The 15,012-nt window shown below is 43.9% G+C and overlaps 1 protein-coding gene and 1 long non-coding RNA gene across 2 annotated transcripts in view; one reads left to right on the top strand and one right to left on the bottom strand.

Annotated features, from left to right (window-relative positions):
- Window positions 1–13,169, top strand: part of LOC137768047 (uncharacterized) — a 45,462-nt gene extending 32,293 nt beyond the window's left edge. Inside the window, exon 3 of the long non-coding RNA XR_011074698.1 lies at window positions 13,067–13,169. This is a non-coding gene — a long non-coding RNA (uncharacterized lncRNA). The remainder of the gene's footprint in view (window positions 1–13,066) is intronic.
- CHN2 (chimerin 2) overlaps window positions 1–15,012 on the bottom strand; it is a 325,693-nt gene that overhangs the window by 25,845 nt on the left and 284,836 nt on the right. Inside the window, exon 7 of the mRNA XM_068549225.1 lies at window positions 8,157–8,234. Coding sequence (XP_068405326.1) covers window positions 8,157–8,234 — 78 coding nt within the window. The remainder of the gene's footprint in view (window positions 1–8,156; window positions 8,235–15,012) is intronic.

Raw genomic sequence — 15,012 nt, 5'->3', positions numbered from 1 at the left:
CTGGGTTTGGGGCTCATCTAGTCTAGCTTTTGCCCAGAGTTACCTGGGCGGGTGGAGGACAGGCGGCTTGTCCACGGTCACCCAGATGGTCAGCAGCACTTGGCCTCCTGATTTCAGCCAAGGGTTTTTCCTATAATCGACTGCATTTCCCATCATCATGTGACATTGAACTTGTGTGAGAAATTAGGTTAAACTTTGGACTTTTCCCTCTTGCAAGATCAGATGAAATACTGGCCTTGAAGTGAACCTTTTCAGATGTAGGGAAATAGCCAAGGGGAATCACTGGGCCTGTGACTGAAGACTCCGGGTTTTCCTGTGAGGCCTGCTGAGCAGACGCCGTGGGACAGCCGGGCTTCTCCATCGTGGCACCACTGACCACCACCCCCCCAGATGCGTCTATTCAGCAGCTGTTCTAGTACGTTTAAAACAGGATTTCATTTCTAAAACACTGACTGCCACAAAGCTTTTTGGGATCCTCCCCATTGCATATAATGAGATATCCTTATGCTGGCTGACTTCCTCTCAGGTTGATGAGGGCATCAGCACCAACATCCTTTGACACTTCCCTGCTCAAAGACCACCAGGGCCCCCATTGTCAACTGCAAGTTTTCTCAACCTTGGCACTATTGACATTGGGGCCGATAACTCTTTGTGGTGGGGACTGTCCTGGGCCTTGTAGGATGTTTCGCAGCATCCCTGGCCTCTGCTAGATGCCAGTCATGAGAATGAGAAATGTCTCCATTGCCAAATGTCCTTTGGGGAGCAAAACTGCTCTGGTTGAGAACCACCTAGCAGGGGAAGAGCTCACATTCTGATGTCACCACCATCTTTCTTGTACCTGGCAGTGCCTGGCACATAATTGGCCCTCAGTCTGTATTTGCTGAATAAAAAAAAGAATGTCTAAATAGTTACCTCTTCTTAGAACTTATACCCAACTAATACGTACGGTGATCACTGGTGTTTTTTTTGTCTCCACAAAACACAGAAGGAGTATTTCTCTGGACTTAAAAAGCCAGAATCAGCCATTTAGTCATTTAGAATAGTCCCTTTGAATGAAATGTTCTTTGGCATAAAAAAAACTCAATATAAAATTAATAACAACTAAGCATTTTATATGGGCCAGACTTGTTAGTAAATGATTTACATTTGTGGAACACCTTGGCCAAGCCACTTGCCTGGTATGTGGCCTAAGCAAGGAGTCTCTGTTGGGTTAGCTGTCAAAGCCTATTTTCTTTCTACCAGGCTCTGCTGGTTTGTAAAGGATTTACAATGACAGTGTCCCAGTATTTACATAAAAACATGCCAAGGAGGTATAAGATAAGCTTTAGGTCAGACCCTGGCAGGCAGAGAAGGTACTCACCTATGTGAGAGCCTTGTCCAAAACTTGTTTCCTCACTTGGCCAAAATCCCTGCCATGAATGAAATTCCATTGCAGAAAGGCATCGTGCTGCTGGTCTCAAGAGGACTCATTTAAAACACGACTACTAGATTAATTTAGCTGTCATTTTCATGAACAAGCCCTTTTTAAACTGAGCACGTACTATCTGTGGAGTAATAGTAAATCTTGGTGAATCACAGAAGAAAGGGTTTTCGTGCAACCTACCAGGTTGGTTTGTCAGAAAACAGATGATATTTCAAATTAACCCTAATGTGTAGCCAATTTGTAGAATGCAAAGCCTCCAGATGATGTGGAGAAGGAGAAGCTAAGATCTAGAAACTAGGGCTGGCAGGTCTCAGCAGGGTGGTTCCATGGAGTAACTCGGCAGATAGGAGCAATGGAAGGGGGGCAAGAGAACCAATCCAGGGGAAGAGGGTGGAGAGTTTGCCAGACACAAACCTCATTTACTTCTCAGGTTTGCTGAGGGCTAGTCCTAGCTCCAAAATGGCACAACAGCAATGGGTACACTTTGTAAAAGATGGAACTAAAAGAATAGAGACTCTTCCTTATACCCAAACAGATGACAAGACTAACTTGTGCTGCAGAATGCCCAGGCTCTCAGATACTAATATTAATAATAACATCGAGGCTCAGAGTAGCTTCATGACTTCCTTCAAGCAGAACCCAGTGGAAAGAGTTGGACTTTGATGTGAAACTTTAAGTGGAATTCTTCAAAACAAGGAGGAAAGGATTACAGCTGACATCTCCAGGCTATCTACTTGGGAGGATTCCTTTCTTTCACACGTAACCTGGGTACCATCCATCCTCCAGACATCCTATAGCCCCATCCATGTATTTACGGGGAGGGGGTGACCTCCATGGCCAGAGTTATCTGAGCATAGTAGACACCTGGTCTAAGTCAGGCTATTCCGATTCTCTCTCTGGAAATTTAGAATTGGGATTTTGTGGCCGGTCTTTGTAATATGTAAACTAGGGAGTTATCATCAGCCATATTCTGCAGACCATATGGACTAAGACTTTTTGTGCAGGGAGAGAACAATGAGAGTAGAAAGCAATGAAGTGATGGGAAGGGAGGGAGAGGGAAGAGAATGAAAGAGAGGGAGGGAGGGGGTAGAGAAGGAGACAGTGGGTCCAGGTGTACCCCCAGTTCCTGCTTCCTCCCTGCCTGAGTTCTGAGCAGTCCCTTGGGGGCTCTATGAGGCCTGCCTATTATTTCACTTAAGATGGTTTCCAAGGGTTCTATTATTTGAAAATAAGGGGTTTCTAATAACTATAATGGGGGAGCCAGGCTACAGTAGATAAAAATGACTCATCTTCATAGCACTTTGAGAGCAGAAGCCTTATTTTCTTCATAAAGCCCAGTATTTCCAAGCCTATTTATTCCAGTCTCACTTTGAGTCCCTCATTTTATATTCAAGGTGATGAAGTTAGCCTTTCCTTGAACTGTTCCTTCCAGACTTGCTTCTGCCAAAACAGCCTTTTCTGATTATTAAACAAAAGAAACAAAATAAGACTCACAACCATTTCTGAAGTGATTTCTGCCTGTGCCAAAATGCAGGTGCAAAATCCAACCACCCTTTTCCCCAGGCACACGGAAGCGGGACCAGGACAGGCAGGGGCCCCTGCATGCCCGCGAGAATGCAGGGCGGGCAAGATATTGGGGGTGAAGTGCTGGCACATTTTATGAGGATAACAACGATGAGGAAAAGCAAGGGGTTTGCACGTGGGAAGCAAATATGGCTTGTTCCAAAGCAAATGACCACCAGATTGCTAAGAATGCAGAAACTGATGATAGGCAAAGAAACCGTCAAGGAGCCACAAAACCCAAACTGGGAGGTCGTGGTGCTGCCACACCCTGGACGGGTGTCCCAGCCTCCTGGACTTCTTGTCCTGGCCCCCAGAATCTTCGGGGTGGGAGGTGCTGCACGCGCACGTGCGTACACACAGTGTACTGCAGGAAAAGGATGCTGCTGGTGCAGCCTCGTCTATGGAGAGTGGGGGACATAAAAGGGCAAGTTGGCAACCGTTTAACTTAAGCCCAGTCAAGGCCACTTTTGAGAGTCACCACACAGGAAGCTGGGACAATGGGAGTAAACCGGGCACGTGTCTCCCCCGCTTGCCTGCATGTAAGATACCGGGTAGCACGGTTGGTGGCCCTGGCAAGGACCGCTACCCACCACCTGGAAAGACTTGAGCACAACTAACAAGCACAACAAGCCCCGGATGAGGGCAAACTGTGGGACGGGGAGTGAGGAGGGAAAGTGCAAGCTTAGGTAGGCAGGGTCAGGAGATAACCTGCTACACATCCTGTCAACATATTCACCGACAGTCAGCTCTGGGCCAGGCCCTGATTGAGACACTGGGATTTCTGCAGAAAGTAAAACAGACAAAAGTCTCTATCTCCACCCCTTTTCCCCCACCCAGGGGGGTCTTTCTTTCTGATAAGGGGAGGGCAAACACATAAATACATGGGTACAATGTCAGCTGGTGATCAATGCTATGGATGAAAGTAAAGTTGGCAGAGGGTTGGGAAAGGGACGGATGGGGATAGAACAGGATTGAAGGGAAGATGGACAGGGGAGGCCTGGGGGAGGGCTGGGGGAGGGATTGGTGGGATGGGAACACAGGTGAGGTCGGGATCGGGTGGTCTGCTCTCTAACGTTTAGAACTTTCTGGACCTTTGCTCTCCATGCATATTGCATATAGGGAGAGAAGAGTGCCCCTGAAGTACCTGGGTGGAGGGAGAGAATTCAGGAGAAGAAGCGAGTGATGTACACACACATGCAGATTGGGAAGGCTGAGAGCGTGAGTGGGCTAAGCGCACAAAGTGCCAATGGGTCAGCAGGCTGTGACCACCCGACCCGCCCCAGCTGACTCTCCAGATGTGCAGTGAGCAACTCTCTCTCCTGGATGGTATCTTCCCTGTACCCTGTTCACCCTTGGCTCATTTCTAATTCCAAGTTCTGACTCATGTCCTTTGCACTGCCTGGAATGCTCTTTCATATTTTAACTACATTGTGTTGAGAAGAAGAAAGAGATGATAGAAAAAAGAAGGACAGGAAGAAGTGAAGGTAGAAAATAAGAAATACAGAGACAGAGAAAGCTAAACATCAAAACTCAAGAAAAATGAGAGACACGAAAAGATGAACAATAAAGTAATAATAGTAGCCAAACTTACTGGGTGCCAGTGACCTTGAGTGATTTACATGTATTCTTTAAACCTTACAGCACTCCCATTTTACAGATGAGGAAACTGACGCTCAGAGAATTAAGCTCCTTGCCAAAGAGCACTTTGTGGGCAGGAGTACCAAGCTGGCCACAGCTACCTCATCACTGTGCTAAGTGGGGAAGGAAGGACAGTCATCCAGACTGATGGCGCTGCAGGGTTCTTGAGGGTTTCAGAGCTCAGCCATAATGTGTTCTTAGGACAGATCCTCTAAAAGAGAGCTAGTCTACCTACGGGAGAGTGCCTCTTTCAGTCCCATGGATAAACAGAGATGCGGACATAAGACACGTTAAATAACAGAACGGCTTTTCTATATATCAAACAGTTTTCATTTTAGAGAGGAGTCTTCTAATGTCATCATTCCTTCAGCAAGTAATCTTAGTTCCTAGTATGTACAAGTAACCCGAGAGTTTAGGGTTTAAATCAGCAACACTCACATTTGTATACAGTGTTGAGAAGTATATAATTACTGCATGAAATGAGGCGCAACTTTAAATTGCTGCCGAAACCTTTTGTTTCCAGAGCTGAATTTCGGCTTTTCCTAGACACGCTTGTTTGGAAAGCAAGGGCAGTAGATATGCCCTCAGGAGCAGTGACAGGGAGCCTTCTCAAAGAGCGCAGCGGGAGGGGTTCCAACCCGTACCGTGTCAGGAGTTTCCATTCATTGCTCTTTTTTAAAATTGTAATTATTGTATTTTTTTTTTTAATTTGAAGTATAGCTGATTTACAAAGATGTGTTAGTTTCAGGTGTACAGCAAAGTGATTCGGTTTTATATATATATATATATATATATATATATATATATACACACACACATATATGTATGTATGTATTCTTTTTCAGATCCTTTTCATTATAGGTTATCTATTCATTGCTTGTGATGAAGTTCCTGGGGAGAGTGATGAGGAGAGGGCTTTTTACCCGGGGAATAGTCCTGACTGGGGCAGAAAATCCTGTTCTGAAGTGAGGCATCAAGATCTGCTGGCAGATCTGACTCTCTGGCAGGAGGCCTCTAGGCGAGAGTGCAGACAGGGCCTCGCAAGGCTTATTTGTTGATAAGCATGAAAATGTGATTACTTGTTCTTTTTAAACACTTTCTCTTTGCCAGACACATAATACCCTCCAATAATAACCCAAATTACAAATCAAGAAAGTTTCAGAACAAAGCCTACTAGAAGTTAATATAAATAAAAACTTACTGCAAATTTAAGATATAAAACAGATTCCAAGCAGATGGCAGGGGCCTTTGATAAGAGCTTTCTTTCTTCTGTTAGGTCAGTGGCATGTTACTAAAACCCCACTGCTCTATTTATAGCAGGGACCTGCTTTTAGAATGTTCTTCTAAAGACCATGCAGAGTTCCCACTTAAAGTTGGTTGGCGGGTGAGGAGAGGGCTGAATGAGGCGGGGATGGGGAAAGGAGTGACAGAAAGAGCCATCCCTCCTCCTGCCTCAGCCACTCATTCTTAAGGACAGTGGCACGAGCAGTACCATTGAAAGCCACAATCAACTGACACAGCGACTCAAGGGTCTGTTATGTCTCAGAGATGTCTATTTAAAACACGGAAGAGAAACGCTCCTGTCTGGCTTGTGTATTCCCCTCTAACAACCTGCCTGTTCTCTGCCTTTTCTTCTTTTAATAGCAGTAAGTTAGAAGAGATATTGTTAATAGATATAGCTAATAGATACTGACTTTTAAAGCAAACGTTTAAAAAGCTGTTGGTGTTTTTCAGTGATAAATAATTAATATAGTTCATGTTAGCAACAGAACTATTTAAGAAAATAAGATTCAACTAACTTTTTGTTTTAAATGTCTTTATGTCCCATGCAGAGATCTAAGATTTAAAAAGACTGAAATTAGTTTTGCAACTATCAATCAACTAAATACACTTGGGTATTTTTCACACAAACTCAGACAGAGTATCTACAGAGAGAAGCTAGCCCATGTAAACACATAACTGCGTAGGGCAAAATTCCAATTGTATCTTAAAGCCAAAAGAATCAGAATTTTCAAGAGGAAGGAAAAAAAATTTGCAAGTCCAAGATCCATCCTCCCATTCATGGTAGTGCATCTATAGGATGCAAAAAATCAGGGATTTCTGCCAGAAGTCAGAAAAATACTTTCGTAAGGCAAAAAAAAAAAAAAAAAAAAAAAAAAAAAAAAAAAATTAGGGTAAAGATAGAAAAGAGGAAAGAGAAAAAACATAAATTAGACCTGTCTCTACTCAGTGATGCCCCAAATTAGACCTGTCACTATTCAGTGATGAGAGAAATAGCAAAAGCCTTGGCATGGATGAGGACCTATCTAATGCAATTCTTCACCCTCATGCTAAATATGGAGAGCTGAATAAATTCCATGCCTCAGGTCAATTATAGCATGCAAATGCCTGAGCTGCTTGCTTTCTAAAAACAGAAGCAGGGCAAACAGACCAAACTAACACAAATGTATATTTAATAGACACACATCTGTCTGTAGGAAGGATAGGAAAGCAACAGAATAAACTAGGTCTCCCTGGTCACTTCTGACAAAGGGTTATCTAGTTCCAGTTGTTACTCGGGCTACTGGCCCTAAGGGAAACGAGTTTTTAAAAGAGAATACAATTTACATTTAGCTGCCCCTGTCTCTTCTTTTCTTCCTGGATCCCTCATCTCCACTCTCTCCAACTTCCACATCGTCAGCCCATTTGCTGGGGTAAAACCTCTAACGCTGTCCTGTCTCTCCTGCACTCAATGGCGTCTCAAGCCAGGCCATTTGGCATCAGAACCTCCTCCCAGCGCTTCTTGGAAAACACATCAGGGCAAAGGAAACACGCGTAATTTTCTGATGGCAGGCCGTTTCTACGACTGCTAGTCTGAAATGAAGATAGCAGTATTTCCAGTTTATAAATTCACATGGGAAAATCCACTTAAACCGCCACCAGCTCTCCGTATCTTTTTGTTTGGTCTGGTGAGCAGGACCAAGGCTGTGACCCGAAGGAGCTTGGTGAGGCTGCCAGGGTGCCCCCTGCACCCAGAGCACAGACAAAAGTTACTGGATGGTATCTCCTGTCGTCATTTGCTTTCACAGCTGTCTACACATAAACCAAAAGAGTTAGCATCCCAGAAAACAAAAGACAAAACACAAAATGTTAAACGGGCAACTGTTTTCACTTGCTCAGAGATAACAATATTCTTTACTGCTACTCCGAGTGGAAAAGTACTGCTTGATATTCACCAGATGAGCCCTAAATGCCAAAGACTGGGCATGCTCTGTTTTTCTTTCATTGGACGTGGGACTGTGAAGAGGAAATGGGCCCAGTTCTCCAGAACTAAGTTAACATACATACATATAGGTGTTTCTAAGCATCAGCATCAAGCAAACTGCTTTCTGAAATCTCCCGTCTGATTTGATTCAAAGCAAGTAACTAAATGTGGAAAGCAGAGGAGTTTGCTGTCTCGTTACTTTACCATCAAAGACCAGATGGAAAGCATAAACTGGAGCTCTCCACCTGCCCTTTTATCACAGAAGAAAGAAAGCAGAGGCTCCCTTACCTTAAAGTTGTGTGTCTTCTCATAGTTGAAGTGGTTGTCGTTGTGTGAGAGGGCGGCCCTTCGGACCAGGGAGGAGATCTGTGGACAGGCAAAGAGTTTGAGAGGGGGCCAAAGAAAGCTGCCTTTGACTCCCACCTTCACCCCCAAGGCCACGGCCAGCAGCTCCTGGCGTTTCCTGCCTTGCTTAGGCTTCCGAACCACAGCACACTTTTTGTCATTTTCCAGCCACAGCTCCTCGGAGAACATAGTGCCCGGACCCCAGATCTTTCTAGTTTCCTCTGCGGAGCCTTGGGAAGCTCAGCGCTGTCAGGTTTTTTGAACCGCGGCTAATGTTAGGCAGCAGATTAGAGGCAGCTGCGTCCTGTCTGCAGAGGCCTCGGGCATGTGACCTGGAAGGGCTGGTTTGAGTGATGGAGGGGGCTCTGCATCTGAATAAGGACGGGCCTGTTTTGTTTTGTGCTATTTCTTAAGGCCGACGTGTGCCTGGAACAATAGCACACATTCATGAACACGGCACCCCCCAGGAGCTGTATCCAGTTAGCCACTGAGGAACCAATGCAGGAGGCAGGGGCAGGCAGCTTTATTCCTCCTGCCACAGCTCATTGCCAAGGAGAGACCTCAAACGCTCGCTAGCATATTTCACACACACACGCGCGCACACACACACACACACACACACACACACACACACACACACACAACCCCCAACCAGCTCTGATGTTCAAAGCCTGAGGCTGTATCCAATTATTCTGGGGCTCTGAACCCCATCCTGGGCTGAATTCCAGCAGATTAAACCTTTAAACCCTAATGTTTAATCTTATAGGGGATAAAGCCTGCGTCTCTTTTTTTTTAAAAAAAATCTGCCCCAGCACTGGAAAGCTTAATTTTTATTCTTATGCACACATTAACTTAGAACAGTCTGATCACTGAATGAGGCATAAGAGAATGGTATAGCATTTCAGCTCTGGTTTCTGCAGTCAAAGTTTCAAAATAAGAGGCAGGATGTCTTGCTCCCATCCTGCCTCTTATTTTGGATACCCCCATCTTCCCCCGACCCAGCCACAAACAGCTCCCTCCATACAAAGACAAGACAAGATTCCTTAACTAAAACCAAAACATCATAGTTTTATTCTTTAAAAAAAAATTTTCCGTGTTAATTCTGTTAGTACCCAAGCTAATGCCCTCCTTGCTCTTAAAAGCATCATCTGTTTGATGGTCTCCCTTGGGACCCTGGTTTTCTGGTCCCAGGCTCTGCATTGATAGAAGTGAGGAAATCATTATGTCTTAGGAGGACTCCTAATCTGTTGGCAAAGTTTAATGCAGCTAATTCCAGACAGTATGATCAATGCTTTTGGAACTAGAAAACAAGAACGTAGATGGTTGGACCGTGATGTAGATGGGACTGTCCATGAATCTCACCCCATCCTCTATGTGGCCCCATGTTCCAGCCCCTCCAAGCAGCCTTGGGGAGAGTAATAAAAGATCAATCTTTTCCTTGTGTAATTCTTTATTCCTGGCAATTACTGTCATTCCAACTTGGTTCAGAAGTCCATCCTCTCATTTCATCCTCTTTTTACTTTCAATAATAATAACAGCCAACTTTTACATTGGGCTTTTGAGCACATTAACTTATGTTATGCCAGACGAGATTTAGAATGTGTTAAGTGCACTTACTCATTTAATCTTCTCACGTGTATGTAAAACAAGACTTTTATTCCCATTTTGTGGATGAAGAGATTATGACATCAAGAGGTATCTCAGGGACATGCAGTTGGTTTAAGCAGCAGAGCCAGGACTAGAGCCCAAAACATCTGCATCCAGCACCCGTGCTTCTGAACCCCATGTCCAAGTGCCTAGGTAAGCAGTGCAGGGCTGCCTCCTTTACTTTGTCTTGCCAAATTCTTTATCTGAAATATCGGTCAAGTCTGGCCTCTCCTTACTATTCTTGCCTCACAATAACTCAGACCCTTGATATCTCTCCAGTCCACCTTATACACAGCTGCACAACAGCTGCCTTAGTCCAGTCACCACTCCACCTCTGCTCAGAAAATGTCACTGATTCCCCATGGCTTGACTGCGTCCTAGCACTGTGGGTTTTTCATGAGCTCATCTCAATCTATCCATCTTGTTTATTTCCCTATACTCCCTGCCACAAATGCTACAAATCCTCTTCTCCGACATAGTCAACTTCCCACGTTGGTAGTTTGCTCTGTCCTTTAGCATTTTCCAGCATCATTTCCACATCTACATATCCACCAATGTTCACATTCGAACTCAGATGCCACCCTCTCCAAAAAGACTTCTCCAAACTCCCCACTGGAGGCAAACACTTTCCTCTGGAATCCCATAGTGTTTTCCCCACATTTTTCTTATTGCACTTAATCACTTTATTAGAGTGATTTATAACAGGTCTTATGGTCTGCCATATTGAGAACTCCGTGTGACATGTTCTATGTCTGGTTTACCTTTGCTTCCTCCTACAAGAGGGTCTAGTAAGATTCCCTGCCATAGCAGCACTAAATAAGCTGTCGAAAGCACTTATACATACAGGAAACCAGAGTTATGGAGGAAGGTGTACAAAGGTGGTGCGTGGAGTGGGGTCTCTTGCCCCACGCATCCCCATGCTTTAGCTTCCAAGGGTGTGAACCTCCAGGGGTCTGCCCTCCTCATGGTCTCCACCACACTCCTTAGCCCTCCTTCCCATCGCCCAATCCTAAAGGGCATCTGCCACGCACAGGGGTTGACTGAAGGTTTGGCATGCCTTTAACAGTCTTCCAATACTTAGCCTAAAAGCAAAAGGACAGAGAGGAGGAATAAGGGTCCCTTTCCCAAACTTCACTGCTAGCAAATCAAGACAGACCTTTTGATGGTGGTGAGTCATTCTGTGTGAGAAGATATTCTGTGATCCAAACTAGACTGAGTATATGGATATATGGTTTTGGAATCTGATAAAATAACTCTTTAAATGGAAAGTGGGCAAAAGGGGTCTCCTTTACCTTTTGGTGTGTGCGTGGTTGAATACAAGAAGATTTAATATTTTTCTTGTGTCTGTGCCTTTACTTATAACAAGTAATTTTTTTTTCTGACAGTGATTTCTTTTTCAGATATTTGTTCAATAGAATTTACCCAAACACAAGACACATTCAGATATGTGAACAGACACTGTTCACTCACTTAAGATGCGTCTTTATAGGGAACTGTTAAGTGCTAGCATCTGAGCAAGCATTATTGTGGGAAGTGTGGATGACCCCAGATCACCTCTTATTAAAGGAAAAATGATGACAAAAGTCTCTTGGTAAAAACTTCCCACTTAAACAGCCCTCCACACACAGAGCTCTTCTTATCCAAGCTCCTCCAGGACTGAGGCTGGGTTTCTTTTACATCCTCACAAAGTCTAACACACGTTCTCTATACACAGAGACAGGCTGGCAGTCTTTTTCGAACAAAAATTTCTATCTGACGTATTTTTATTCATATATTCATTAGATGAAGCACATGTCCCTACATGCTCCGTTTAAATCAGGGATTGTCCACCTTGGAACTGCTGACATTTGGGGCTGGATAATTCTTAGCTGTGGAGGAGGTGTCCTGTGCATTGTAAGATAGGCAGCGGCATCCCTGACCTCCACCCACTAGATGCCGGTCGCATCCCCCAACTGTGACATCACAAATCTCTCCAGACACTGCCAAATTTCTCCTGAGGCAAAACTGCCCCCAGTTGAGAATACCGGGGTTAGATTAATAACACAAATATCTACAGCATGCTTCCTCTGTGCCAGGTATTATGCTAAGCAAATGCTTATATTGCTTATATGCTTAAGTGCATATGTTGGCTTATTTAAGATTTATAACCCTCTGAGGTAGGTACTGTTACAGTTACCCCCACTTTGAGAGGAAATGGGAACTGAGGGTTTAAGTGATTTGCCCAAGGTCACACAGCTGGTAAATGGTAGAGCTGAGATTAGAACCTGGGCACAACTAACTAGGTCTATGCTTTTCCCCCCACCCCCAAGAATAAGTTTATTTTTTGTGTGTGTGATAAAATATGCATAACATAAAATTTACCATTTTAACAATTTAAAAGTGTATAATTCAGCAATTCAGTGGCATTATGTACATTCACAAAGTTCTGCAATCATTCCCACTATCTAGTTCCAGAACATTTCCATCACCCAAAATGAAACCTTTTACCCAATCAAGCAGTCACTCACCATTCCCCTCTCCCTCCAGACTCTGGCAATGGCTAATCTGCTTTCTCTGTGGATTTGCCTATTCTGAATATTTCATGTAAATGCAATCATGCAATCTATGGTCTCTTGTGCCTAGTTTCTTTCAGTTAGCTTGTTTTCGAGATTCATCCATGCTGTAGCACCTATCAGTACTTTAGTACTTTTTATTGCTGAATAATAATCCATTGTATGGATGTGCCACATTTTGTTTATACATTCTCCAGCTGATGTACATGTGGGTTGTTTTCACCTTTTGGCTATTGTGAATAGTGCTGCTAAGAATATTCTTGAACAAGTTTTTGTTTGAACACCTGTGTCAGTTCTTTTGGGTATAACAGTAAATCTATGCTTTTAACCACCCTCTAAACTACCTCTCATCCAAATAAAGTTCACATTTTAAAATATTCAGGAATTAAATGCCAGAATTACTCTCTTCCCCATTGTTAACCTGTTAACAACTCACAGGGCTGGTGTTCCCTGGTCTGGGTTTTAAAGAGGAGACTTTTTTTCTCCCTGAGTCCTCTGCCAAAGCAGCCATGACTTAAGATACTTCTGGAAGTAGGTGGGGCTACAAATAAATGGTGACATAAGCTCACCACTTCCCTTTTCCTTTTTTATAAATAAGGGTTGGAGTCTATTTTCTATGCATGGCATCTCACTCTTCTTTGTCTCTATGATTAGGATCCTGGATCCAAGAAAGAATCAGGTAATGAGAAGGCAGTGGAAGTTTGTCAGATGAAGACAAGGAAGCACGAATGGGTCACTGGGCAGGAAAACATGGGGAAACGAAGCCTGTTGGAGTGCATGTGTACGTATAAAGTGCCCAGGATGGTGCAAGAAAGGAAACCCTTCTCTCTTCTCTGACTTTAGTAACCTAGCATCTTAAATCCATAGGGGACCTCAGAAGCTCGTCTAATCAAAGGCCCCTTCTCCACCTGGCTGCAGGCAGACCCACGTCTTGGCCTCTGGGGACCACAACAGTCTGCCTTTTTTAGTACCAATTTCTAGAAAAGGTGATTTACCATTCATCTGCAATTCTTCCATAGACTTCAAGTAAATTCCTGTGGTACATTTTAAGGAGGGCTTTTTGAAAGTGTCATCATCAATCCCAAGACAGTCTCTCCCCACTATTCCAATCCCGGTCCTAGTCATCCTGGGGCCCCTCTCACTTCCATCTCTTGAGCCTGAGTCCCCGCCTTGGGTGTTGAAAGCCTGAGCTATACCCCTGCTACCAATACTACCCTGTAGATGTAGGCATCTGCTGCCTTGTGGCAGTATATGAAATGAAAATCAATATTACTGATGCTGGTGAGGGTGTCATGAGGACAGCTCGCTAACAGACTGATGGTGTTTTTAAGAAGTGGCCCATTGCTGGGGAAAAAAGTTGGCAATGTATCAAATGGCTCATGTGCATTGATCGAATGATTCTGTTTCTAGGATTCTCTTAAGAAGGTCTTCAGACACAGAATTAATATGTAGATAGATAGATAGATATTCATCATAATAATAACAAGAAATGAGAAAAGGCCTAAACATCCAAGACAGGGGAAAGGTTAAATACATTATGGTATAAACATGTAATGTTTATACGTTAGGTAGACACTAACAAAGATGATTATAATCACTTTTAGTGATGAAGGGATATGCCCCTGATATAACGTTAGGTGAGAAGCAGGCTCTTGAACCATGATTTCAGGTTTGTAAGTAGATGCATGCAGAAAATATCAGAAGAAAAAACACCAAAATATCTCCAACACACCAAACAATTGGGAGGGGGCAACAGTTCTCTCTAGGTGGAGAAATTTTAATTGACATTTATTTTCTTCTTTATTGTTTCATGTATATTTTGAGCCTCCTACAGTGATTATGTTCTGGTTCTATTATATAAAAATACAGATTTTTAAAAAGTATATTATAAAGACTTTGTTAGCTTTCGTGTGCACAGATGATAGACTAACATCATAGGTAACCTTTGAGCTCACCTAATCCCACCTGCTCTTTTCACAGCTGAAGGGACTGAGGGTCAGAGAAGTTCAATGATTTGCACCTCCCTCCCCTCATCACAGAGCTATTCTACAACTAGATCTAGAACCAGGTCCAGACTCCAGGTTCTCTTGCCTGCAACCTTCGACAGCGAGTGCTTCTCACACTCAGGTGGATCTCAGGACCCCCGGAGGTCTGGTTCAAACACAGACTGCTGGGCCCCAGCTCCAGGGTTTCCGGCTCAGTCAGTGTGACATCAGGGCTAAGAATCTGCCTGAGAAAAGTTCCCGGGTGACGCTGACGTTGCTGCTCCAGGGACCACACTTTGAGGACCTGTTTTGTGCTTTCCTCTGTACCTGTGGGTCTCAGCCTTACCTGATCATTAGAATCACCTGGGGAACACAAATGACCAAACAAACAAAAGCCAGTTCAAGCTCCACCTAAGACCAATGAAATCCAAATTTCTGGGGATGGGCCTGGGCTTTAAAAAAAAAAAAATCCCCCAGGGGATTCAAATGTGCTCCTAACATTGAAAACCACTGCACTAATCTCAAGCGCTTCAATTCAGGGGGATTATCAGAGAAGAGGGAAGTATGAATGGAGTAAATGCTATTGAAAACCACCCCACCATAGGAATCAACACC

This window comes from Eschrichtius robustus, chromosome 8, assembly GCF_028021215.1.
Source record: "Eschrichtius robustus isolate mEscRob2 chromosome 8, mEscRob2.pri, whole genome shotgun sequence".
In the NCBI taxonomy this organism is placed as follows: Eukaryota; Metazoa; Chordata; class Mammalia; order Artiodactyla; family Eschrichtiidae; genus Eschrichtius; species Eschrichtius robustus.
This window is presented reverse-complemented; position numbering and strand designations above follow the sequence as displayed.